At 31.5% G+C, this 27,275-nt stretch overlaps 2 protein-coding genes and 4 long non-coding RNA genes across 7 annotated transcripts; 1 reads left to right on the top strand and 5 right to left on the bottom strand.

The window, feature by feature from the left end:
• Positions 1–403: 403 nt before the first annotated feature.
• Positions 404–2,642, bottom strand: LOC106386226 (binding partner of ACD11 1). Its single transcript, XM_013826103.3, has 5 exons — positions 2,457–2,642; positions 1,924–2,027; positions 1,690–1,756; positions 1,311–1,385; positions 404–1,088 (listed from the first exon to the last, which is right to left on the bottom strand). The coding sequence occupies exons 1-5, from the start codon at positions 2,460–2,462 to the stop codon at positions 555–557; spliced, it is 786 nt and encodes a 261-aa protein (XP_013681557.2). The 5' UTR covers positions 2,463–2,642; the 3' UTR covers positions 404–554.
• Positions 2,643–3,449: 807 nt separating this feature from the next.
• LOC125584116 (syntaxin-21) lies at positions 3,450–5,594 on the top strand. Of its 2 annotated transcripts, XM_048752006.1 has the most exons (7): positions 3,450–3,774; positions 3,916–4,009; positions 4,162–4,298; positions 4,546–4,620; positions 4,866–5,023; positions 5,112–5,212; positions 5,315–5,594. In XM_048752006.1, exons 1-7 carry the CDS (start codon positions 3,575–3,577, stop codon positions 5,378–5,380), a joined length of 831 nt encoding a protein of 276 aa, XP_048607963.1. In that variant the 5' UTR covers positions 3,450–3,574; the 3' UTR covers positions 5,381–5,594. The 2 variants fall into 2 exon arrangements, with proteins under 2 accessions (XP_048607963.1, XP_048607964.1); XM_048752007.1 differs by lacking the exon at positions 4,546–4,620.
• Positions 5,595–7,360: 1,766 nt separating this feature from the next.
• LOC125584115 lies at positions 7,361–11,293 on the bottom strand. Its single transcript, XR_007321116.1, has 3 exons — positions 9,731–11,293; positions 9,420–9,587; positions 7,361–9,338 (listed from the first exon to the last, which is right to left on the bottom strand). It is a non-coding gene; the product is annotated as an uncharacterized LOC125584115 (long non-coding RNA).
• A 1,265-nt stretch (positions 11,294–12,558) lies between these two features.
• Positions 12,559–13,879, bottom strand: LOC125584114. The gene is made up of 2 exons (XR_007321115.1): positions 12,918–13,879; positions 12,559–12,824 (listed from the first exon to the last, which is right to left on the bottom strand). It is a non-coding gene; the product is annotated as an uncharacterized LOC125584114 (long non-coding RNA).
• Positions 13,880–17,889: 4,010 nt separating this feature from the next.
• On the bottom strand, positions 17,890–20,941 carry LOC125584113. The gene is made up of 5 exons (XR_007321114.1): positions 18,630–20,941; positions 18,455–18,554; positions 18,294–18,384; positions 18,138–18,215; positions 17,890–18,050 (listed from the first exon to the last, which is right to left on the bottom strand). It is a non-coding gene; the product is annotated as an uncharacterized LOC125584113 (long non-coding RNA).
• A 3,102-nt stretch (positions 20,942–24,043) lies between these two features.
• On the bottom strand, positions 24,044–24,988 carry LOC125584112. The gene is made up of 2 exons (XR_007321113.1): positions 24,413–24,988; positions 24,044–24,302 (listed from the first exon to the last, which is right to left on the bottom strand). It is a non-coding gene; the product is annotated as an uncharacterized LOC125584112 (long non-coding RNA).
• Positions 24,989–27,275: the final 2,287 nt, after the last annotated feature.

Genomic DNA, 27,275 nt, shown 5'->3' with positions numbered 1-27,275 from the left:
CTCTCCTCATATCATATGGCATCTGGCCTCAAATCTTTTACCAAGCTACAATAGTGGCTGATGCATCAGATTTGATGAAAGTAACGTAGATGATTAAATTAAATATAATTAAAGTATTAAGGAATATAATTTTTAGCTCAGAGATCAATTCCATGCCTAGCTTAACTTTTATATGTTAGTAATACTCCCTTCGTTTCAATTTAAATGTCGTTCTGGAAGAAAATTTTCGTTTCAAAATAAGTGTCGTTTTATGATTTCAATGCAACATTTATTAATAAAATTCTTCTGTTTATTTTTCATTGGTTGAAATATGGTTAGTTGTATGGGTAATGATATTTTTATTTTGAAAATGTACAAAATTAAACGTTTTTTTAATCCTTGTGCATAAGTCTAAAACGACAAATAAAATGAAACGGAAGGAGTAATAGAGAAGATCCAAGCATACATTTTATGTTACATCCAAAAGACATAAACCAAGTTCACATATTTTTTTTCATATCAAAGAAACCAACCCGAAAAAGTATAAAAACGAAACCTTATCACTGTAAAGAGATTTAGTTCTTGGAGTATTCAGACGAATGAATCGGAGCATACCCTTCTGGTGGTTGCTGCTGCGACTCTGACGGTTGTGACGGTTGCTCTGCTTCAACCTTTTCTTTTGTTTTCTGACTAACCTCTCCAGCCGCTTTAGCAACTCTGTTGAAAGCTCCTGCGGCCCAGCTCACACCAGTTAACACATAACGGTTCTTCATCACGGCGGTTCCTGCGCTGCTCACTGTCTGTTCCGCAGAAGCAAAGGCGGACTTGGTCCTCTCTGAAACCTGGAAGCTTTGGTCCACCTCTTTGATCTTGTCGTTCACCAAGCTTGTACCAGCTGTGAACTTCTGGCTTAGACCGATTTTTTGGTCTACGGAAGCAACTCCTGCGGTTGCGGTTGATGTGAAACCGAGTTTCTCATCAAAAGCTTTTGCTTTGCCGACTGCGTCTTTCCCGAGGATGAAACCCTTTGCTAACATGCTGCTCACAACATCTTCTGCCTTCTGGACAACTGATTCAGCGGCGCCTCCGACACCACCGCTCTGTGTTTCCTGTGAAATGAAAACAAGTTAAAATCTCTAGAGATTGCTACTAAGAGTGTTGAGGACTCACTCAATAAATCTACCAAAATCACAGATTTGTGAGGTATACATTTTTGCAAGTTATTACAACTAATCAATGAAACAAACATCAACGGAAATGGTTTCTTGTTCCTATTAAATGGAAGGAAAAAAAAAACAATATATATGCTCAAGATGGAAGGAAGATATTACAGCATGAGGGGCAGCAGGTGGAGTGTAGTCAGGAGCCATCTCAAGGGTGACTGATTGATCGGCAATACTCGCACCCTGAAACAAACATCCCTAGTTATTAGTATGATGACTTCAACTACAAATGTTCCATTTTTTTGCAAGTTGTAAACAAACTAATTTTGATTGTGATTCTCTACTCCAGATACAGAGTGGATTCCATGAGGACAGAACAGTAAAGTAACTCTTGAGTTTCTTATCATATAAAATGAAGGTTTAAATGCTAACAAGAAAGACATGTATTGGTTACTAGACTAACAGTCATACTGAACTTAGCATAAAGCTACATGTAATGTATTATGTGACGAGGAGGGATGTTAAGGGGGAAGGAAAGTGAACCCACTGATAAGAGCACAGCGGTCTCAGCTCCTTGAGGATCTTTGAATGTGACATAAGCACTATGCTCGTTACTGCTAGTCAAAACATGAAAGCAAAAAAAACAAGAAGCTCAGGGTCAATAACATATCATGAAAAATTATTATCTAAATTTGCTGAAAGATAGCTTTTATTCCTTTCAAATGGCTTTTAATTTCACCACCATTATCTCAAAGAACGAAAGCTGTAGGCAATGACTAACACTTGGATGTCAATGCTTTCAACTTCACCAGAAAAAGAGAAGAACTCTTTGATATCATGCTCCGTTGCTCCTGATGAGAGGTTGCCAACTTTTACTGACCTTATCTGTCATTAACAAAGAATTAAAGGGATATAATCATTAACAAAAACAATTCAGTGCGTGTTAAAGAAATTATTTTTGTCTAAAATTCCCACAAGGTTATACTATTAAAGGGAAAACACATTCATCTAAGGATCAAAACTAATTGCCTAGAAACTGCCTTCCATTTTTTCAATAATTATTAAAAAAAAAACAGAGAACAAGACACACAGACAATGCAGTTGAATCATCCAAGAATGAAACATGAGTAAGCAGAAGCTAAACATTCTAAATCACAAATCCATATACAGACGGGAATCAATTCGATTCCAGAAAGTAACAACGAATCAGAACAAATCAGTAACCAATCATTTCAATGGTAAGGGAAAGGGAAGGCAAATATTATTTCACGCATAAGATATTACTATATGCATCAAAGGAAGTGAAGAACAAACCGCCATGGATGATGTTGATCTTCGTAGCCGAGGACGAGAGGTTGTGATTGCTTTCTAAAACGCAGATTCTCAAGAGATCGGCCTTAAAACCGAAACGCGCTTCGAGAAGGGAAGAGTGTTCTTTGGTTTTTATGACACCGCACACCGACAACGTGTGTGGGATTGCGTTACGCCATTTAATCCTATTTTAGTTACTACTTAATATAAGAAGTTTTAATATAACTAGTTTTGGGTAAAAGCGTGAAGATTAAGAAAATTATTATGTTTTTAAAAAGTATTTATAATAAATAGGTTAGATATAATTTAATCAATAAAAAATAAATTTATTTAATTTGATTGGTCACGCTGTATTCAATAAATGTAAAAGTTACTTAGAAATACAAAAAACTACTTACATTTTAAAACAAAAATATTTTCCTAAAACTACTTACAATATAAAACGGAGGGAGTAATAAATTAATTTTCAGCAATTCATAATATTTTCATCAAAATTCAATTAATAATACTTAAACTTTTCATTTTTAACACTTATGTTTTAATCGCTTTTTTCATCTCAAATAAAAATGTTAGAAATTGAAGCACTAAGATTTTCTCACTACAATTGTTTAATCAAAGTTATGGTATTGAATTTATTAATTCAATAATTGATAAATATTTTAGTATATTAATTAAAAAATTATATATATAGCATTTTCTTACCTTAAATTTTAAAATTTAAATGCTTCTTGTTATTTTTCAAATTTATATGTGAATTTTTTATTTTGGTATAAAAACGGGCCTTATCTTCTCAGCATTGGGCTTAATGTTAAACTACCACAAGTGTGACTAAGCTTGGTGTCATTCGGTTTGGTATAGTTGGAGATTGAATCCATCCGGTTTAAACGGTCCGAGTTTCATTTCAATTTGGGTCAACTACGACAGGCGCAAGGATCCTTCCCTCGCAATGACGTGTCCCGCAGCTCTCGTATTAAATAATTTCCCTCCACCACCATATTCACACGGAACACATGACATAAATCATTTTTTTCCCAAAAAAAAAGAAAACAATAAATTTCGACTTAATACCAAACTCTTGCCATCTTCGTCGTCTTTGTTCCCCTTCGAGAGAAAAGAGGAGGATGAGTTTCCAAGATCTCGAAGCTGGCTCTCGATTTCAGCAGCCTAATCGTGGGAGGCAGCAGAGACCTCCCTCTCGTGGGGATCCATCTCAGGAGGTAGCCGCCGGGATATTCAGGATAAGCACGGCTCTCAATTCCTTCTTCCGCCTCGTTAATTCCATCGGAACCCCTAAGGATACTCTCGATTTGCGAGATAAGCTGTCAGTAGTACTACTTCCCCTCTGTTTTCTAAAATCTCGGTGTTAATTAATTAGGGTTTTTGATTTTGCTCTGAATTATCGAATAAAAATATGATTTTTAATTGTTTGAAGCTGACCCTGTAGTTTTTTTTTTGTGGGCAGGCAAAAGACAAGGTTACAGATATCAGAACTGGTGAAAAATACTTCAGCTAAACTCAAAGAAGCCAGCGAAGCCGATCTCCATGGAGCAGCTAGTGTAAGTCAATGCTTACATTTTTGTTTAAGGTGCTAATCACAATGTTAGATATGAAAGAGAACATTTAGTTGGAGAATTGGTTGCTTGCTAGGTGTTGCGTCATGTGTGTGTTTATCTACAGAAGTTATCCTTATGTTTGTGTTCTCTGGCAGCCAATTAAGAAGATTGCGGATGCTAAACTAGCGAAAGATTTCCAATCAGTTCTCAAAGAGTTTCAGAAAGCTCAGAGACTTGCTGCTGAAAGAGAAATTACATATACTCCTGTCGTCACTATAGATATCCCTACCAGGTTGGTAAACTCATGTTAATTGTACTTTCACCAGTTAGGTTTTAGTTCCTGTTATGATACAGAAGCCGCGTTGTAAATGAATCTTGTCGTAATTTGTTATTTTATAAACAAGTGAGTTTGAGGGGCTTGATTAATGTAAACTTTTCGTGTGTTCAGAAAGCTTTAAACTTGGGATTGTTACTGATAGTTTGTGGAATACATTTGAACCGTGCTTACACATGCGTCATTGTTATGTTACCCCGTTCAGTTATAATGCACAAGAACTGGATACTGAATCTTTAAGGACCTCCCAACAGCAAACTCTTCTTCTACAATCAAGAAGGTGAGAGAGTATGATTTCATTGTGTGCTATAGCAAGTTGTTTCAGTTGATAAGTTTTTAGCATAAACATTACCCAAATTTGAGTCAAAACAGTTTTCTTTTGTTCCTTAATTAAATACTAACTCTAGCCTTAATTGCTGATATATGCTTAAATCATTAGTACCAGCTTCTCTGTTTCAGCGTATGGTGTTAACTCATATCTTGCAGTGACGTGCTTTATTAACTTCTTATTTTTTCTCATTCCAGGCAAGAAGTAGTGTTTCTAGATAACGAGATAACATTCAACGAGGCAATTATCGAGGAAAGAGAGCAAGGAATTAGAGAAATCCAAGAACAGATTGGTGAAGTGAACGAAATCTTCAAAGATCTGGCTGTTTTAGTGAACGACCAAGGAGTCATGATCGGTAAGTAACTCTCCAACAGCCATAAACCGTACACTTTCCCTATCTCCTTTGCTTCTTTAGAAACTAAGAAACACCGTAAATATGGCAGATGACATCAGCTCTAACATTGATAACTCACAAGCTGCAACTGCACAAGCCACTGCTCAACTCAGAAAAGCGGCTAAAACTCAAAGAGCAAACTCATCTTTGGTACACACCAAGACATAGACTCTCTTCTCAATTATTCAATTCAATGATTCCTTATTTTTAGCAGCTAAAGCTAAGTTCCCATATGGTTTACTTTTGTTGCAGACATGCCTTCTTATTCTCATTTTTGGGATTGTTCTGCTCATTGTCATCATCGTTGTCTTAGTCTGAGCATCAAACTCCAAGCATCAAGCGAAGACAGAGAGGACGAAAACTATACAAATTGCTCATTAAAGATATAAACTATTGTACAGATTCTTTATACTCCATTTGTCTTTCCCATGTAATCGAATTGAATCTTATTTCTAATCGTGAGTGTTGTATGTGTTAATCCATCTTAAAGATCGTTATAGCAAAATATATAATAAACATATATAGTCTGATATATTTCCTCCTTCGTTCGTGCTCACTGAAAATCTATATAATATACTTATTTCATAAAATATCATTAATCTGTTTATAATCGCATAACTAGGTTAAGACCCGCGTCTTGTGCGAAATCAACATTATATATATAAATTATTTTATGTATTAAATATTTTTACATATTATGAAATAATAAATATATATTAAATAATTAAAACTCAATAACTATTAAATATATAATTAAATTTGTGTGAATATATAAATCAATTTTATTAATCCAAAAAATATTTTTTTTATATCTGATAGGATATGCTATTAAATTTAAATGATACTGGCATACGTAATATATTTTAGTATATTTTTAATATTAATGTCTATTAAATGATGATTTCTACTCATATAGTTTTTTTGATCATTTGTATCTTTTATAGAAAAAATTTAAATTACTGATAACAAAATTTTCATTGTGGGATTAATAGTTTTAGTAATTTATAATTTTTTTTAAAAAATAAGTTGTCAATGATCGTTCAAAACTTTTATCAAAAAAATTGTTCAAAGTAAAATTTGAAACTAAAATATTGTATTTTATATGGTTTATAGTTTAATTTAAAACGATATATATATATTAATCTTAATAATTAATTAAATTAGACTTTTTACTTATATAACTTTTGTAATCATTTGTATTTTGTCATAACAAAAATTTTAAACCATGGATCATAAAATTTGAATGTGAGACTTTTAATAGTTTTAGTAATTTATAGCCGTTTGTAAAAATTCAAAATATAACATATACATAAAAATCTAAATTTTTATTATATGGTTATTGTGGTTGTTTAATTTATTTAATAGTTTAAAATTAAACAAATATGATAGAAGCTACACTATTTTTTATCAAATCTTTATTATTCAAAATCATTAATTATCATATATACTTTAGCCACATTAGGCAATTGCGTAAATTTTATTTAAGGAAATAATAAAGTAAATTAATGATGAATTTATTGTTAGTTTAATAAAAATCTTATTATATAATTAGATGGACCAACATATTTCTCTAATGATTCTAAGAATCATTATAGTGATGACATGTAGCTACAAAAAGAAGTTGTAATACTTATCAAATAATATATAGAGGATTTTACTGACAAAACATTGATCATAATAGAAGTGAACGCTTTGTCTGGAAATTAAAAATAGTACTAGTAGTTTTGGGGCATTTCCTTATACATAGTTTATTGCGATAATGTCCAATTCCTTAATTAAAGATATAAAGATGTTGTAGATCCATATTTTAAACCAAGTTTTTGTAAGATACTAAAACTATTCCAAATAATAATTCTATTAGACCGTGTCCCGTTTATTTCATATGGGGAAACAAAACGTCTTTGGTTCTAACTTCAAATTTCATTTGTTAGAACATCGAAGTGAACACTACAATGCTGGAAACATGAACTAAGTTCCAATTCTTAAAATAATTATCATGCAAAAGATGGTATCCTAGCTCGTTATGCGTTTTTATCTGATTGATGTCTTGATAGTATATCTATATCGGTCGATGGTATTGTCGTATAGTTTATGTATTCTCCATTTGAGATTTGATACGAACCATCACAGAAACATTGGCAACGAAGAATAGGAAAGGAATGATGAAGAATAATGATTCTTTATATATTTAGCGAGGAACAAATTTATTCAATATTTCTCAACGATAAAAAGAATGAGAAAGAATGAAAAAAAAAAACTATTCCTTATGAATGGTAAATTTTTTTAGGAATGTTAAAAAATTGTATTGTTCCTCTTCATTCATTGGTCACCATTCATATCCCAATTTTTTTACTAGTATTCAATAATTTATTTCTGGAACAAAGTGAAAACACTCCTAATACATCCATATGAACACAAATTTCCGTATGAAAATCCTCATGGATCATCACAAAAAATTTGAGTGTTTTGTATGATACTTAAAAGAGAGTAGTCCTAGAAGGGGCAATTCTCCAAACAGGTTTTCATGCAAAATTCGTCCTCGCCACATCTGATGCGGCAATATTTTACGCAGGTAGCGTTGTCACCTGCTTGTGGCAATATTGCTTCGTCCCTTTGTATTAAGATCGCATAAATACATCAATATTCAATACAGTAATCAAACAAAAACAAAATATTTTAAAGAGATGAAATACGCAGTACGTACTTTAGGATAACCTGTGGTGAGTGAGGTTTGGGGCAAATCTATCTGCAATGATATTGGCAACGCTCATCTGTGCCGCACTTTTCAACGCAATCGGTGATGCATGATCCGTAGTCTTTTGTTGCTTGATTAATAGTAGCACATTCTACTGTTACCAATACCATCACCATCATCATCACCATACACATTTTTTGAGCCATTTCTGATAGAACTTTTTTTTTGTTCAAACAGGTTTAGAACTCAAGAGTAGTAAGAAAGTAAGACAGATGTTTGTTGTTTGTTTGGTTTGACTTTTGTGGGTTTATATATATACGATGGAGGAAAGATTATATATGGAATTATTCACCCCTATAAAATACATATACCATTTTAGTTTGAACTGAGTAGAGATTTCTTTATTTTTGTTTGAACTGCGTTCGTTTTGATCTATTCTTCTTCTTTTTTTATCAACCTGGTCTATTCTTCTTTTTATGCCATATACTACTCTTTGGAAATAAATTCCTAGAAAAGGAGCAATATTTTTGAAATATAACCAGAATTCTTTCTTTCTTGTTTTGAAAATAGAATCATATATTAGAAAAGGAACATTATTTTTTGAAATCTGACCAGAATTCTTTCTTTCTTTCTTGTTTTGAAAATAGAATCATATATTAGAAAAATGTGTAATGCAAAATTATGTGATGATAATATCATTATTTATATATTATTTTATTTACGTCTGTTTTATATTTGCCAGATCAACATGTTTTGTTAGTTGTGTTGATTTTAGGGTGACTTAAGAGAATGTCAAATGGAGAAGTGTGTAATTAGGAGAATAGATCATTTTGAGCCGTGGACAAAAAAATAACATTTGAGTTTAGATTGATTAAAAAATCACCTAGCATTATTAAAAAGTTGTAATTGTTTTGACCTTTTACCGTTTTTACCGCATAAAAGTAAGGATAAGATTAATCCATATAAAGATTTATTTGAACAAGAATAAGCTCCAACTTCAAAAATAACCACAATAGAAATGTTCTTAGATAGAACGCGGATGACCATATAACCATATAGTCCCATAAAGTGTCTGAAGCTATTTTTTTGGCCAGCGTGTCTGAGGCTATCTATCTTCTTTACATATAAAACTAGCATCGGTCCGCCCGTAGGGCGGGAAGTTATTATAAAAATTATTTTACATGAATTTATATTAATTTATGAAACATTTAAAATTTTTATGTATTGAAAATAATATTATAAACAAAAAATAATGGAAATAATTCTGAGATCATATTGTTATTGTTAATAAATATTTTTGATTTGAATTAAAATAACAACTTTCATTATTCTCTATCGTTAAATAATACAATATTAACAAAAATAATTAAGAAAATGTAATAATAGAAATATTCTTATTATTTCTATTTCAATTTGACATAGTAAAAATATAAAGTTTATACATATAATACTATATTTATTTTAAGAAGCTTCAAAATTTTAAAAACATTAACATAATTTTTTTTTCTAAAGAACATACAGTCTAGTAAGTAAAGAGCTTTTGTATTGTTGTCAGTTTGTCACCATATAAATCCGGCTAATCTGTAATAAAACACACAGATCATTATACTGAAAAGATAATGAAAATCAAATTCACGCTCCCTAGAAGTTAACTGAGTGTACCTGCCAACCAGCTTCTATGTTGTTAAAATACTTTCTGAATAAGTCACTGAGAAGTCATATCTGCGAGAAGGTGAACTCGTACTGCTGCTGTATCTTTGGCTCCCACACATTTATAGTTACTTTAGTTCCATAGTATTTATTTTCCCCTTCCACATAAGATATATCATTCTACAGTTCCAAAAACCCAAACAAATGACACATCTTAGATTAAGAAACCAGAAAAAAACTTTTAACTCTTCTGATGACCACTTTGGTTCACGAGGACATGTTTCTCAGATTTAGGAAACGGGAAAATTTTATACTTTTCATACCATATTTTTTGTTTGAACTTTCTCTCAAGACAACATCTTCCTCTGTCATGGTTCCTTCAGCACATTTACTATATCGATGATATAACTGAGGGATATGTATGTCCTTCTATTTTTGACTTCGTAAAGACACTTTGTTGTTATCAAAGAGTCCCTCATTAGGATACAATTTTTCAATTTTTTTTTGAGATTATACAACCTTCTTCGTAAAGACAAATTATTTCAATACCAAGATATGCTTTAAAAACAAAATATCTTAGAATCAATAAAAAACACGTCAATTTCCCAGAAACTGAGCAACCTAACCTCTAAGGTGGAAGAACAACCCATAATTCAGATCAGCAAGTCGAACAGAGGAGTTAACTATTATAATGAGAAAATATCGAATGCTATTGGATTTGTGAGGATGATTTTCAAGAGATGAATCTTTACCTTTTTATAGGTGGAGATTCATTGTTAGGAAAAAAGGATAAAGCGAGATACAATGAATGAGAAATCATGGAACCATTTATGAAGGTTGTTACGTAACGCTTTGGAAGATTACAACAGAAAACGAAAAGACGCAATTAAAGCTTGGCACAAAGGTTTTTCACGTCGATTTGATTCACTTTTTTTTTTTAACACCCGCCGATTTGATTCACTCAATTCATCATATCTCCTCCAAAGCTGGTGTAAATCGAAGAGGACACGAGCCTTAATTTTTGATCACGCCATCGGGGAAGACAACCTCTCTCCGTTGGGCCAATTAAATGTTTAGAAGCCCATTAACATGTGAACAAACGAAACATAACTCGATTAAATGAAACGCAAAGTTTTACTTATCTGAACACGTGTCAGCTCCATAACGCATGACTTTCTGACGTGGCATCCTAGGTGGCAACATAGGAGAGAAACAAACATATTTATATAGATATATATAGATTTAATTTATTTACTTCGTCAAATAGTGAAAGTAGAGCGACATGTGTCCATCCATCAAACCGTTGTGTTTTATTAACCGAAAAAAAATATAAAGTAATTCTAAAACCAATTAAATTAATTATAATATTGCTTTTCTGTAAGAGAAATCTTTGTAATGAATAAGGTTTACGTTGTTAAACTATTTTAAATCTCACAGATCTTCTAAAAATATATACTGAATTTTTTTTGATTATCCAACAATTTGAAACTAAAATTTTAATTTTAATTATTATTCAAAAAATATGACAATGTAAACATAATATATATTTTTTTATATAATATAATTACCCGCAAAATTGCAGGCAAACACCTAGTATAATTTTAAGTGACTTACCATATAATAATTTTAATTCATCTTTTTGTATTAATAGATGAATTAAATAACATTTCATGATTAATATAATTTTAAATGACTTACCATATATTTTTTATGTTTTAAATTATATAAATATTTTAATCATTTCTAAAAGTGATAACTTATCTATGATATCACATTGTCATTGGAAAATGATGAGAATTTTTAAAATTATATATTTGACTGTTTTGCATTCATTTGAAACATTTTAGAATATATATAGAGTAAACGAGTGAGTTTAATTAATATTATTGGGTTTACATTAATTAGTTTTCTGGAAACTATAATTTATTGTATTCACTAATAATATAAATATATTAAAAACCATTTTTTTATAATTGTTTATGTAGTATCATATGCATTTAAATGTATATTATCAATTTATATAATGTAATCTATGATATTTAATTGTTTCTATAAATAAATTATATTAATTCATCTATATTTAAGATTTTTAATTTAATGTTTGGAAACATTTATTAGATTGGATAATTCTAGGGTTGGTTTCATTTTAAAAACTTTAATTAAATAAATAAAAAATAAAAAAACTATCAACCAATTAAATTATAACAATTAATTGGAAAGTTTTCATATGAGTCAACACAAATAGCTTAAGTGACTTCTTAATTAATATATAGTAGGATCCTTTAAAACTTATATTGAGGTAAATTGCGAAACGATAATGTTTAAAATCTGAGTAATTTGATTTTACCCTAGTAATTTGATTTACCCCCAAAGATTCATGTGTCTGTATATGTCGAAGGCACGTGAGGTTTGATCTCGTGATCTTTCTTTTTAGGGTTCAGATGATTACAAGCGTTATAAATCTAGGATTCAAAGTTTAGTTTATTGCGATAATGACGCAATTTCCCCCGAGAATTTGTGAAGAATTCATCAATGTAGTATGTTTTTTTTTTTTGAACAAATCAATGTAGTATGTTAGAGTTTATAAGCTTTGTGTTCTCTTTTTTTTTTGAACATATCAATATTATGTTGACTTTACCTGCTTAATATTACAATAAACGTGTTTTACAAAAAAAAAATATTACAATAAACGTAAAACGTATTTCTCCATCACAGCCAGCTCAACAGTATGTATAGCAAAAACTAATTATGAGTTAATGTCGAATCTTTAAATATAGACCATCCGAATTATTTTTTTGGTAAACAGTCCATATTTTTAAACCAATTTTTTGTAAGATAAATAAAACTATTCCAAATAATAATTCTATTAGACCGTCTTTATTTTAGGGATATTTTATATGAGGAAATAAAACGGCTTTGGTTCTGATTTCACTTGTTAGAACACCGAAGCGAACATTACAACTTCTGGAAATATGAACTAAGAAAATAATCCTGCAAAAGGTGGTCTTCCTAGCTAGTTATGCGCTTTTATCTGGCTGGTGCCTTGATAATATATATCCCTATATATATATATATATATATATATATATATCGGTCGATGGCATTGTCGTATAGTTTATGTATTTTCCATTGAGATTTGACACGACCCATATAGAACAAAAACTTTTACTAGTATTCGATAATTTATTTCTGGAACGATAAACTCCTATTACATTGATATGAACTCAAATTGCCTTATAAAAACCACATGAATCATCATAAAAATTAAGTATTTTGTATGATAAATAAAAAGAGTTGTCCTAGTGGGGGCAATTCTTCAAACAATTGTGCATGCAATGCATGTCAGCGCCACATTTCAGGGTACAATTTCTGAAACAGATAGTAGTCCCACCTTCTTGCGGCAGTATTGCTTCATCCCTTTGTATTAAGACCACATACATACATCAATATTCAATACAGTAATAAAACAAGAACAAAATATTTTAAAGAGAAGGAATTCGCAGTATGTACTTTAGGATAAACTGTGGTGTGTGAGGTTTGGGGCAAATCCATCTGCAATGATAATGGCAATGCTCATCTGTGCCGCAATTGTCAAAGCACCTGTTGACGCATGATCCGTAGTCTTCTATTGCTTCATTAATAGTAGCACATTCCACTGTTACCAATACCATCACCATCATCATCATCATCATCATCACCATACACATTTTTTGAGCCATTTCTGATATAACTTTTTTCTTCAAACAAGTTTAAAACTCAAGAGTAGTAAGGATGTAAGATTGATGTTTGTTGTTTGCTTGGTTTGATTTGTGTGGGTTTATATATATGATGGAGAAAAGATTATATATGAAATTATCTCTATTCTATTAAAACTAGTCTATTAAAACTGAAGTACAAATTAATACTTGCATATTTTTAAGTGATTTTTTTATAGATTTTGATTCATTTTTAAGTAACGTCAATCACTTCATTTATTGTTTTTTTTCTAAATAATCTGACATCATTTATTATAGAAATGCAAAATAGAATTTATCTATTTTTAAGTGTTTTATTGCATCTTTTACATTCATCTTTTTACTTTTCTTAATTATTTCATTAATTGTCTTTATGATAATAATTCAAAAACATTTATTTTACATGTCAACCATATAATTTCACAGGTTTTAGTGAAATTGTTCAATTCGTGACAAGATTCCAAACTAGTTAACAATTTTTTTTTAGTTTTTACAGATTGTATAAGACATAAGTATTCAGGTACCCGTTCGCCGTTCGGATATAGACCGGTTTTCGGATATTTTGGGTTTAAAAATTAAACTTCATCCATGTATTATAAATTTTCAGACATTGTTCGAATAAGATCCTTTTGTGTCCGGATAGGTTTGTAGAAACCTAATTATATTCAAATAAGCTATGTGATGAATATGTCATTAATCAACCTCTAGTTTATTCATTTATTTCTAGTCTTCGTTTGTTTCAACCCATTAGATTACACTAGAGATTTTTTCCGCGCTTCGATCGGATCGTGTCTTATAAATTTATTTTATTTATAATATTATTTTTCGGTTTTTTCTTTTACATTAACTTCTTGTTTTTTCCAATGTTAGTTTTTCTTAATTTAAATTTATATGTTTATAATTTTTCATTTTTCTTGTTGTAGATGGAGAATTATATTTTTTATTGATGGTTTTTTGTATGTGACATAAACTTTTTGAAATTTTAAAATAATGTTATATATAGTACGATTAACACATTAAAGAAGAGAAACATATTCAGACACATTTTACACAGGTTTTATATGCATAATTTTAAACATTATATATGTATATATTATAAGTTTGAAACATGTAAATGCTTTCTAAAGCTAAATACTTGTTCTGAGTTTACATAACTTATCGAAAGTTTTATCTCTTTTTAAATTCAAATCACAGAAAACAATATCAAAAAGTCAGTATAGATGGGTTTTTTGAGCTTTTAAATCAACACTGAAAAATTACATGAATCAGATAACAACAGTTTTATAAACAATTAGATAAATTTGACCGAGCCAAAGATTTTTACACAATATGTTCTTTCTTCTTCAAATTGCGAAGAGCCTATAGGCACAAGAAAAAAAATCATAATTTTTGTTTTCACTTATATAACATTTTTTCTCCTTTACACACGGAGTTTATTACACTGCTATAAGCAATGAAGAACTCTATTCATATAAGATTCATATCTACGCATTTTGACAAAGAAGAATTTTAGCCATCTTTAGTTTCGGAATGGACCAACTTCAGTCATATACACTATATTTTCTCTATGATTCAAATCTTACAATTTTAATATATGTGCAGATTTCCATGTGAAAAAGCATGCACGCCATCTATCATTCAACCTATTACTTTTTCCAAAGTAAACACTGTAATCCTCATTTGGTTAGCTCCACAAACTAATCTCTTTGGATCAGTTTACTAAAAAAATATGGATACTAATGTCAGAAAAGAATATAAACACTATCAACAATAAATATTGGCACAAGACTATTTGGTTCAAGGAACATATTCCACGTAATGCGTTTATATCATGGCTGGCTTTGCGGAGAAGACTGCCAACCAAGGATCGCTTGAGGCGTTGAGGGTTAAATGTCTTCGGAACTTGCGTCCTTTGTAATCTGAAAATAGAGACTCACCATCATCTCTTCTTTGAGTGCTCTTTCTCTCGCTTGATATAGAAGCCTTTTGCTGCTGAAGTTTGGATTTCTCCTCAGGCTGATCTAGACTCTGTTGCAGCCTGGATCAATCAACCTCGCGTCAACGCAGATGCGCATGCTACTCCAGTCATCAAGCTCTACTTTCAGTCAGCCATCTACCTGCTGTGGAAAGAGTGTAATGCTCGTGTGTTCACAGCTGTCTCCTCACCTTCATCAGTCATCCTTGCCTCTCTCGACCGTATAATGTGTGACCGTCTCCTCTCTTACCCGACAAGTTCTTCTTTCTCTTCTTCTCTACTTCTTTTTATCTTTCTTGTATAAGACCTCCTTAAGACCTTTTTTACTTTGAGTTGTTGTTGGTTGTTTTTGTTTCCTTGATGTAATAAGTTGTTTAAAAACAATTGTGTAACCTTTCAGAAAATGATAATCTTAACATCTTACCACAAAAAAACAACAACAAATATTGACTTATTTATGTGAATATATAATGGACAAATAAAGCACCATAATTTGTACAACAATTTTTCTTAGATTCACCTCATCATACTCACCATTTTACCATTTTAATTACATAATTTTACATGAGCTTCTTCACCCTCCCCGGTTATTTTCTCTTTATTTATAACTACAATATAAAGTTATAAACTATATATATTATTAATTAATAATTTATTTACCCGTGAAGTCTAACGATTAAAAATAGAACATAATTCAATATAGATATATGATTCTATTAATAAATTAGCAGTTACAAATTTGAAATTTCTAGAAATATCAAAAGTCGTATATTAGTTAATTATCTTGTAAATGACATTTATTTCTAATTCTTTTTGGATAAGAATATTTTGGCTGAGGTGGATAGTCCCAAAAGCCTTGAATTTAGTCTCTTTTATATAGTAGGACTAGGGGTTGGTCTGCCCTACGGGCGGGTGAGTTTACAATAAAAGTATTTAATATTTTAATTTTATAAAATATTTAAAAAGGATAAATATATTTTTTAATTTAAAATTATATTGTAAATTTTATTAAAATTTGTTGGTTCGAGTTGAAAGAATCACTAATGAATTTTTAGTGTACATAAAACTATTAAATAAAAAAATTAAGGAAAATGTAATGATTTTTATTTGTTCTTTTGATTTTTATTTCACTTAAAACAACTGATAAATTTTTTCTAAGAGTTTTAAATTTTAATATTTACACTAATTATTTCACACAATATTAATTAATCCATTTCCAAGATAAATAAATTGAAAATATAATGTAATGTAATAAAATTATAAAAAAAATATATATTTTAAAGTACTATATAAATCGTTTCAATAAAACCATAGATAATAATTTGTATATTTTATTTAACAAAAAAATGAAGTTTTATTTATTTTTAAGATTTTATTTATTATCTTTTGTAAATTATTTTAGAATTTGTTGAACTTTGTCTTAATTGACAATATTTTAAATTGAAGTTTACTTGATTTTCATACCACATTATATCATATAATTTATTTCAAAAAAATTAGAATGAACCAAATCGTATTTAACCAAAATAACTTAAATGTAGTGTAACCATTAATAATTTGAAAATTAAGATGAATCTAACCATATACAAATACTTTTTGTAAAACAAAAATTTCTTCAAAGACTAAACCAAAAGAAATAGTTAAATCCTTTAATATTTTTTGTGTTGGCTGTTTTGGTGTTTTTGTTTGTTTGGATCATTTTTTCCGTGGTAGTATTAGTACGATGTTGGTAAAAAAAAATATTAGTATGATGCTGTTGGGGATCTAGAAAGTTGAATTGTAGGGCTGCTTTCGGAAGAATTTTTAATGTCTTATATTTTTTAAGTTTGTTTGTTATAGTCTAAAGTGAAATAAATATTTTTTATATTTCTAGAACTGAAGTTATAAAAAAACGTGAACGGTAACTTTATAACAGCTCCTGCGACGAAAAAAAATATAATGTGAACTTAAGCTTGTAAGAAATAGAAGGGTTATAAGGTAGATCACTTGAGTAACTACTCTGTGCGAGCCTTCTTGAGTGGGCAACCAGCTCCTGGAAGCTGTTGTTCCTCTGCAATGATCCTGACAGAATTGAGCTCATCACTTGCTGTTCTGCTGCAGATGGACCCCTGGGGTTCATGTGGAGGTCATTACGTCAAATGTTCTAGTCAGTGGCAAAGCATGCTCAGGAAAATTCAGAACTCAGACCAAGCATATGCACAACTCTGATCATTTAAGCTTTTGAGCTTTTGAGCTCAGTTAGCTCCAACTGGAAAGTGAACGTTCTGCCAACAATATTTTGCAGAAATTGTGGAACCTCGGCCCCTACAGTCTCCCACACCAACACCCTGCAAAAAGAAAATGTCTGTCAAGGCATGTTTCTTGATAAATAAAGTCTAGGCGATAAGATGTGGCCACTCAAGCATACCATAAGTTCACTGATTTCCGCCGCACACACATTAGTCAACCATGAAATTTCGGCATAGAAAACAACAAACACTGCAGACTCTGTACCATCTAAAATGCACAGCTCCACACGATATCTTCAAAAATTAAATGTTGCAAATGTCTTAGCAGGATATGTTGGTTGGCTTAAATGGTTTGTACGATGTACACAAAATGTAGTTAATGGTCTGCTTACCTGACAACACCAACAGAGGTTAAGTCACTACATGCAGGAAGAGATCCCATTAGAGCAGGATATGTAGCACCAGCCACTGCCCGTTTCAATCAACTCACCTTTTTCCGGTAGCACAAAATTCGGTAACCTGTGATGCAAGGAAGTGAGGGACATTAGTAATGAGACATATGCTAGAAGAAACAGTTAGGGATTTAACATGTGGGGTCGAGTTAACCACGTATGCGTTAAGCTCAAAGACCGTCACAACTTCAATTTTCTTCACACCTTCATATTTGGTGGAACTTGTGGAGCAGATCACGTCACCAACACCCAAACTACACATATAATTATTATTTTGTGTTTTAATTGTGGTCTTTGAATAAATAAGATATAACTTTCTTATTGACGATCGAAAGACTTACTCGGATGAAGGTCTCACTTGCGTTTGTCTTTGTCGAAATAGAAATGAGTGCCAGAGGTTGTATTCAGTAAGAGACGACCTGGAAGATTAACAAAGATGGTTACAGATCACTATGGAACTGTAAACTTGTTTTAAAGATGAAGTTCAAGATAGCTACCTCCGACGAATTTTGGATTAATGCTGGTGGCTACTATCACCTTAGACTCGACGCCAAAAGATATCATTGAGAGGGAATATAGGAGACAAACCTGCTCATCAGCTTATGAGAAGGAACTGAAAGATCTAGAATTTATACCAAGTAAATTAGAAGAGACAAACCTTTGCATTAAGGAGGAGCATGTCAAACCCTCTCTTCCTTCCTCATTGTAATCTCCACCATTAACTTCTGACACTGACTTGTCGAATTTCTCATCTTCCTCTTTAAAATTACAACAAATCAGTGATTGGTGAACGACCTATCTATAAATAAACACTTGATTGAAACATAGTTTACCAATTTTTTGTTGCAAGGTTTCAGGTTCTTCTCGTAGTCAACCCTTGCGCTTTTTAGCCTTAGCAACATGAGGTTCTTTTTCCAGAATTATTGTGAAATTCAAGTATTGTATTTAGTTTAGAACATTAAAACTGAGATAAAGTACATACAACATCTGTAGGAATTTCTACTTGTCTCCAGAAGCTTTTCAAACTTGTTTATCCATACAAATTTAAAGTTAGTATGCCTTTGAAGATGAACCTAAGGTATAAAATAACTTTGAAGGTGAGAAGGAGACACTCACAGCAGCAACATATTTGTTCTTGGGAAGCTTTTTCTTGAAAGTCTCACGGGAATCTTCACTTTAGATCATAAAAAGACAGCGTATGTATTTACACATAAAATTGAGCTAGAAAAAATAATGGAAAACCAAGAAAAATCCATCATAATCAAATTAAAAAGGGGAATAAGCGCAACAGGTTTAGTATGTTCACGTAACCAATGTCAAATACTTTCGACATCACAATAACAATCAAAGGATTCTACCCATCTAACCTGTAACAGATTTCACAGTTTCCAGATGAAGAACTTTTGTACAGAGGAGTTAAAAGTTTAATACTTTATCGAAAAATAAGTTAAAAGTTTAATCCCTAGAAACTACTGATCAGGAAAAAAATTGAATAACTGAAAGGCCATGATTACATGAAAACGAACCTTTGCAGCCGCTTTACTACGGCATGTTCACTTTGCAATATTACCTACAGAGATCGGAATGCAATATTGAGAGGAAGAGCTTTATTGATTGAGGAGGTGGTGGGGAAGATGAACTTTTAAAAGCACATACTGAGAGAAATTGAATCGATAAGTAACTTAGTCACTTGGAAACTGGGAGAGACGTTTCAATATTGGTTAAGCAGCGTTGTCGGATTGATTTTGGTTTTTTTAGATTTTGTGGAAAAAAAAAATGAAGCCCACTATAAATAAAAGAAAAACTTGAACCCCATACATAATTGTGTCTGATGTGTAAAAACGAAATGTGCTGATTGGATGATTATTTTTGATGATGTGGATAGCTTAATAATTCAGCATATTTGGTTTTTAGTATTGTGATGATATAGAGATTTATTATTTGAACAAGAATAAGCCCAACTTCAAGGATTTATGTCTCGTTTTTTTAATAAAATTATATATGCCTTGTCCCCTTGAAATATCCTTACACCGTAGAGGAGGGGGGGGGTCCATATTAAGTTACATGGTCAGGTGACAATACGCTCGTTTAACACCAAATGTTTAAAACTGACTAAAATATATTTGGTTTTTAGTATTGTGATGATATAGAGATTTATTATTTGAACAAGAATAAGCCCAACTTCAAGGATTTATGTCTCGTTTTTTTAATAAAATTATATATGTCTTGTCCCCTTGAAATATCCTTACACCGTAGAGGAGGGGGGGGGGTCCATATTAAGTTACATGGTCAGGTGACAATACGCTCGTTTAACACCAAATGTTTAAAACTGACTAAAATATATTTGGTTTTTAGTATTGTGATGATATAGAGATTTATTATTTGAACAAGAATAAGCCCAACTTCAAGGATTTATGTCTCATTTTTTTAATAAAATTATATATGCGTTGTCCCCTTGAAATATCCTTACACCGTAGAGGAGGGGGGGGGGTCCATATTAAGTTACATGGTCAGGTGACAATACGCTCGTTTAACACCAAATGTTTAAAACTGACTAAAATATATTTGGTTTTTAGTATTGTGATGATATAGAGATTTATTATTTGAACAAGAATAAGCCCAACTTCAAGGATTTATGTCTCGTTTTTTTAATAAAATTATATATGTCTTGTCCCCTTGAAATATCCTTACACCGTAGAGGAGGGGGGGGGTCCATATTAAGTTACATGGTCAGGTGACAATACGCTCGTTTAACACCAAATGTTTAAAACTGACTAAAATATATTTGGTTTTTAGTATTGTGATGATATAGAGATTTATTATTTGAACAAGAATAAGCACAACTTCAAGGATTTATGTCTCATTTTTTTAATAAAATTATATATGCCTTGTCCCCTTGAAATATCCTTACACCGTAGAGGAGGGGGGGGGGTCCATATTAAGTTACATGGTCAGGTGACAATACGCTCGTTTAACACCAAATGTTTAAAACTGACTAAAATATATTTGGTTTTTAGTATTGTGATGATATAGAGATTTATTATTTGAACAAGAATAAGCCCAACTTCAAGGATTTATGTCTCGTTTTTTTAATAAAATTATATATGCCTTGTCCCCTTGAAATATCCTTACACCGTAGAGGAGGGGGGGGGGGTCCATATTAAGTTACATGGTCAGGTGACAATACGCTCGTTTAACACCAAATGTTTAAAACTGACTAAAATATATTTGGTTTTTAGTATTGTGATGATATAGAGATTTATTATTTGAACAAGAATAAGCCCAACTTCAAGGATTTATGTCTCGTTTTTTTAATAAAATTATATATGCCTTGTCCCCTTGAAATATCCTTACACCGTAGAGGAGGGGGGGGGTCCATATTAAGTTACATGGTCAGGTGACAATACGCTCGTTTAACACCAAATGTTTAAAACTGACTAAAATATATTTGGTTTTTAGTATTGTGATGATATAGAGATTTATTATTTGAACAAGAATAAGCCCAACTTCAAGGATTTATGTCTCGTTTTTTTAATAAAATTATATATGCCTTGTCCCCTTGAAATATCCTTACACCGTAGAGGAGGGGGGTCCATATTAAGTTACATGGTCAGGTGATAATACGCTCGTTTAACACCAAATGTTTAAAACTGACTAAAATATATTTGGTTTTTAGTATTGTGATGATATAGAGATTTATTATTTGAACAAGAATAAGCCCAACTTCAAGGATTTATGTCTTGTTTTTTTAATAAAATTATATATGCCTTGTCCCCTTGAAATATCTTTACACCGTAGAGGAGGGGGGGGTCCATATTAAGTTACATGGTCAGGTGACAATACGCTCGTTTAACACCAAATATTTAAAACTGACTAAAATGCTGTAGAGTCGAACCAAATGCTATTAGAACCAGGGTCGGATTCTAAGATGATGGGGGTCTGAAACATTTCTTTAAGAATTTTAGTAAAATATTTTTTTCATTAAAAATCTCCAAAATTTTTGAGAGTCAAGACCAAAATTTTACTAGCATGTGCCCAGGTCTGGTTTGATCGAAACCCAATCCAAAAAACTATCCACCTCCGAAACGCTTAAACTCTAATAAACATGCGACAATATATGATTTGTTTGACATAAATTAGTAATAAAATGTTAAAATATGAGTAGTATATCTACCCCCAAAGTGATATGATAATCTATGCTCATTCGGCGTTAACAGGCCCAACTTTTGACATATGCAACAACTGCTTTTGCACTGGATTCTAAAAAAGTTGCAATATTTTGGGTTAAAAATTAGAGTTATTTTCAAAATTTAGAACTCTTTTGACAAAATCATTATAATTGTTGATATATAAAAATAAAACTTCCATAGGGTCCATCAAAATTACTAGACAGGCCTGGGCATTAACTCTTAACTTTATGCAAATAAAATACACGTAGTAAGGCACATGAGGCGATCCCATGAACCAAAGATGCTTCGCTTCAAGCCTGGGGAATACGGCAAAGCATGTACTGTGTATGATTAGTGTGAATCACGAATCGGTCAGGGACCACAGAATATAGTGATATGAACATAAAAGTAATATGTAACAGAAACAACATAACGAGCAATCTCAAACCAAATATTATTCGCTATTATGGTAGTCAATTGTCTGATATATGTCATCCTTCGTTTATATCCCCATCACAATGTCCCCTGAAAATCTATTTCATTTACGTATTTGTAAATTATAATATGAAAAACTGTAATTACCTATTCTTGTTAATCACTGGTCCATTTTTCTGAAGATATAATAATATATCTTGGGATTCTTTCATAGTTCGTATCATTAATCTATTTTATTGACAAAAACAATGAATCATAATAGAAGTGAACGCTTTGTCTGAGAATTAGAAAATAGTACTTTTGGAGGATTTCCTTATACAAGGTTCGAAACAATCTGCATCTGCATTATAGCCAGATTTCTTTCTACAATCTCTGTAGCAGCTAGCATTGTTGTCTGGCATTATTGGTTCCGTATAAAACTCAAATTTATGTATTTTCCATTTGAGATTAGACACGACCCATATAGAACCAAAACTTTGTTACTAATATTCGATTTTTTTTCTGGAACGAAGTTAAGAAACGTAATACATTGGTATAAACTCAAATTGTCGTATGTAAAACACATGCACCATCATAATTTTTTTGAGTATTTTGTATGATAATTAAAAAATAGCAGTCCTACTGGGGGCATTTCTCCAAACAAGCGTGCATGCAAGCTTCGTTATTGCCACATTTGATGAGACAGTTTCTATAGCAGATAGCGTTTCTACCTTGTTGTGGCAATATTGCTTCATCCCTTTGTATTAAGACCACATAAATACATCAATATTCAATACAGTAATTAAACAAGAACAAAATATTTTAAAGAGAAGAAATATGCAGTACGTACTTTAGGATAACCTGTGGTGAGTGAGGTTTGGGGCAAATCCATCTGCAATGATATCGGCAACGCTCATCTGTGCCGCACTTTTCAACGCAATCGGTGATGCATGATCCGTAGCCTTCTGTTGCTTGATTAATAGTAGCACATTCCATTGTTACCACCAATACCATCACCATCATCATCACCATGCAAATTTTTTGAGCCATTTCTGATAGAACTTTTTTCGTTCAAACAGGTTTAAAACTCAAGAGTAGTAAGAATGTAAGACTGATGTTTGTTGTTTGTTTGGTTTGATTTGTGTGGGTTTATATATACGATGGAAGAAAGATTATATGGAATTATTTATTCCTTTATTTCTAGTCTTTGTGTTGATTCACCCCTAGTAAATTGCATGTACTGTTTTAGTTTGACCTTATTTATTTTTGTTTGAATAACAGTAATTTTGACATATTCTTTCTTTTTATGCCATATACTAATTGGAATAAAATCATATATATAATGAAAGAGTTTCATCTCTTCCTAAAGTGTCAACTTCGGCACTTGTGATCTCACTGAAAAAAATCTGTGTTTGGATTTTTAATGAAGAGTTTTGAAATTTATAAAACGACGGGCTTAATGATTTATTCTGATGTTAATATATATAGGTTTAAAAAAATTCGTTGGCCCATATGGCCATATATATGATATTAGATTTAAAAAATACAAAAGGCATGTTGTTAAATTTTGATTAATGCATTTAAAAGTGTTAGACCGGCACTTTCAGTTAATTATTTATAATCTGAAAACTCCACGTTACCTACTCTTGTTCATAATTGGTCCATTTCTGAAAATATAATGATAATATATCTTGGCTTCTTATCATAATTCATATCAGTTATCAAATTTTCTATATAGTCGCATAATTTTACCGACAGAACATTGATCAATTAATGTCTGTAAATTAACAAAGAGAAGTTGTTTCAGGGCATATCTTCACACAAGGTTCCATACAATCTGCGTCACTTCCACATTCAATGCTACAATCTCTGTGGCAGAAAGCGTTTTCGCTTTGGCCTGGTGGCATTATTGGTCTCTCCTCCCTTTGTATCAGCGCAAATTAAGACCATATTCATGTCAATATCATATAATATCGATTACTAATAACGAGATAAAATACAAAAGAAACGATTAACATATAAGCAATGTGTACCCTATAAGAGAGGGATCACAATCGTCATAACAAAGCGTCTGACACTGGTAATTATCTTCGCCGCATTTGATGATGCAGTTCTCAAGACACAAAACGTCTTTTTCCATATAATCAATTTCATTACATGCTTTTAGATCACATTTCATTATCACCATCATCATCACCATCATCATCATACACATTTTTCCAGCCATTTTCTTTTACTAGCTTTTTGATCTCAAGAGATATAAACTCAACACAAGATTTTTTGTTTGTTATTTGATTTAATTTGTGGGATATATATATATATGGATAAAAGTTTACATATTAATTGAATCATTACTTCATTTCCATGATTTATTTTCCCATTAATTAACAAGCATTCATCATGGTTTGACTATTAATAAAAATTTACAATTCTTGTTTGAATTGCAATATCTTTGCCTGAATTTTTATCAATAAAATTTGCAATATACTTGACTTAACCTGCTAATACTATAATAAACGTAAAACACATTTCTCCATAATAGCAGGCTCATCAGTATATACACAGCAAAAAGAAAGTTAGGAAAAATGATTGCTAGAACGCAAAGTATTGACCACCACATGGTTAGCCATGCGAACTAAATTAATGTATACCTAGCTATATCACTACAAGAAAACAACGGTATTCTGACGGACATTCCGACGAAAAATGAAATCCTCGGAATTTCCTCGGAATATACCGACGGAATTCCGAGGAAACATCAATCCGTCGGAATATTCCGAGGAAATTCCGACGAACTAGTGATCGATCGATGCGTTTTTGGACATATACCCATCGATCGATCACATTGTTACGCTTTGGTCCATCTTAGCGATCGATCGATGCGTTTTTGGACATAAATCCATCGATCGATCCGTTTATAAAAAAACATTCGAGATTTTGAAACCCCAAACACTAGTTCCTCGAAATTTCCTTGGAATATTCCGAGAAAATTCTGAGGAACACTTGATATCCTCGATCGATCGATGGGATAATCTCATCGATCGATCACATTGTTACGCTTTGGTCCATCTTAGTGATCGATCGATGCGTTTTTGGACATATATCCATCGATCGATCCGTTTAAAAAAACATTCGAGATTTTGAAACCCCAAACACTAGTTCCTCGGAATTTCCTCGGAATATTCCGAGGAAATTCCGAGGAACACTTGATATCCTCGATCGATCGATGGGATAATCTCATCGATCGATCACATTGTTACGCTTTGGTCCATCTTAGTGATCGATCGATGCGTTTTTGGACATATATCCATCGATCGATCCGCTTTAAAAAAAAATTGACGTTTTGAAAACCCAAACACTAGTTCCTCGGAATATTTCGACGGAATTCCGAGGAAGAAAAGGGTTTCCTCGGAATTCCCTCGGAATATTCCGAGGAAATTCCGAGGAAATAGGGTTTTTAAACCGAAAACAACGTTTTACGGTTTGAATAACACCTATATAACCCTTATTAAGTGTCTTACGTTCATTATGAAGTCAAAAATTTGTTCCTTACCCTATAATAAACACTTTTCTGATTGTATGAACGAAATCCCCACAACATAAGAGAAACACTTATACACTTTAATGAACGGTAAAGGGAATACTTACAATTCGTTTTGAAATTTGTTATTTCATGGTTTATGCTCATCGATACAAAGAATCCTCAATGGTATGCATTACAATTGTATAAGAAATGAAATACGGCAAAAAAAATTGATGTTTTGAAACCCCAAACACTAGTTCCTCGGTATTTCCTCGGAATATTCCGAGGAAATTCCGAGGAACAATATAAATTAATAGAAATACATGGACATGATATTCTTTTTCCTCGAATTAATGAAAATATTCCGAGGAAATTCCGGCGGATATTTAAGTGGCCGTCGGAATTTCCTCGGAATATTTTCATTTAACCAGGCAAACAAGCCGCCAAATATTTCGCGAAAATTGAAATTGAAAATACTGAGGGAATTCCGACGGAAAATATCCGTCGGACCCAAGGTTTTATAAACTCGAAACGCATCTTCTTCCCCATTTCTCTCTTCTTCCTCTCCGGCGATCTCTCTCTCCTTCCGGCGATCTCTCTCTCCTTCCGGCGATCTCTCTCTCCTTCCGGCGTTCTCCACCTTCTCTCGCGACGATCTCTCCGGCGAATCCTTTCCATTCCCTTACAAATCATGTAAGGACCCTATCCCACTCTCTTAGGTCCTATTTGTTAGGTTTTTAAGTAGATTTGATGATTTTAGAAGGTTTTTGATAGATTTTTGTTAGGGTGATTGGGTAGGATTGTGATTTGTTGTGTAATAGGTTTAGAATTGTGATTTGGTTGTGTTGAATTGATTTAGAACTTTTTTATAAATTGTTCATTATTTTTGTATTTACAAAACGTTTTTTCTATATAAATTCGATTTTACAAAACGTTTTTTGTATATAAATTCGATTTTTGGATTTATAAAATATGATTTCATATTTATAAAAATTTTATATTTATTAAAACTAATTTTGTATTTATAAAACATTTTTTTGATTTATAAACACTATTTTTTATTTTTGTATTTATAAAAACTATTTTTAAATATACAAACCGTTCTTCGTATATAAATTCGATTTTTGGATTTACAAAAGATGATTTCATATTTTTAAATTAATTTTGTATTTATAAAATATTTTTTTTTATTTATAAACACTATTTTATTATTTTTTGTATTTATAAATACTATTTTGTATATATAAAAAGATGAATTCATATCTATAAAAATATTTATATTTATAAAACTAATTTTGTATTTATAAAACATTTTTTGATTTATAAACACTATTTTATTATTTTTTGTATTTATAAAAACTATTTTGTATTTA

Source organism: Brassica napus, chromosome C3 (assembly GCF_020379485.1).
Source record: "Brassica napus cultivar Da-Ae chromosome C3, Da-Ae, whole genome shotgun sequence".
Taxonomy (NCBI): Eukaryota; Viridiplantae; Streptophyta; class Magnoliopsida; order Brassicales; family Brassicaceae; genus Brassica; species Brassica napus.
Note: the sequence above shows the minus strand (reverse complement) of the source record. Positions and strands in the feature narration are given on the sequence as shown.

Excerpts from the sequence above, each read along its gene's own strand:
- LOC106386226 (XM_013826103.3), bottom strand. Across the intron at positions 1,757-1,923 it reads GAAAGCATTGACATCCAAGT|TAACGAGCATAGTGCTTATG; the intron begins GTTAGTCATTGC and ends TTTGACTAGCAG. Across the intron at positions 1,386-1,689 it reads AGACCGCTGTGCTCTTATCA|GGTGCGAGTATTGCCGATCA; the intron begins GTGGGTTCACTT and ends TGTTTGTTTCAG.
- LOC125584116 (XM_048752006.1), top strand. The coding sequence starts at position 3,575 with ATGAGTTTCCAAGATCTCGAAGCTGGCTCTCGATTTCAGCAGCCTAAT. Across the intron at positions 3,775-3,915 it reads CTCGATTTGCGAGATAAGCT|GCAAAAGACAAGGTTACAGA; the intron begins GTCAGTAGTACT and ends TTTTGTGGGCAG. Across the intron at positions 5,024-5,111 it reads CGACCAAGGAGTCATGATCG|ATGACATCAGCTCTAACATT; the intron begins GTAAGTAACTCT and ends TAAATATGGCAG.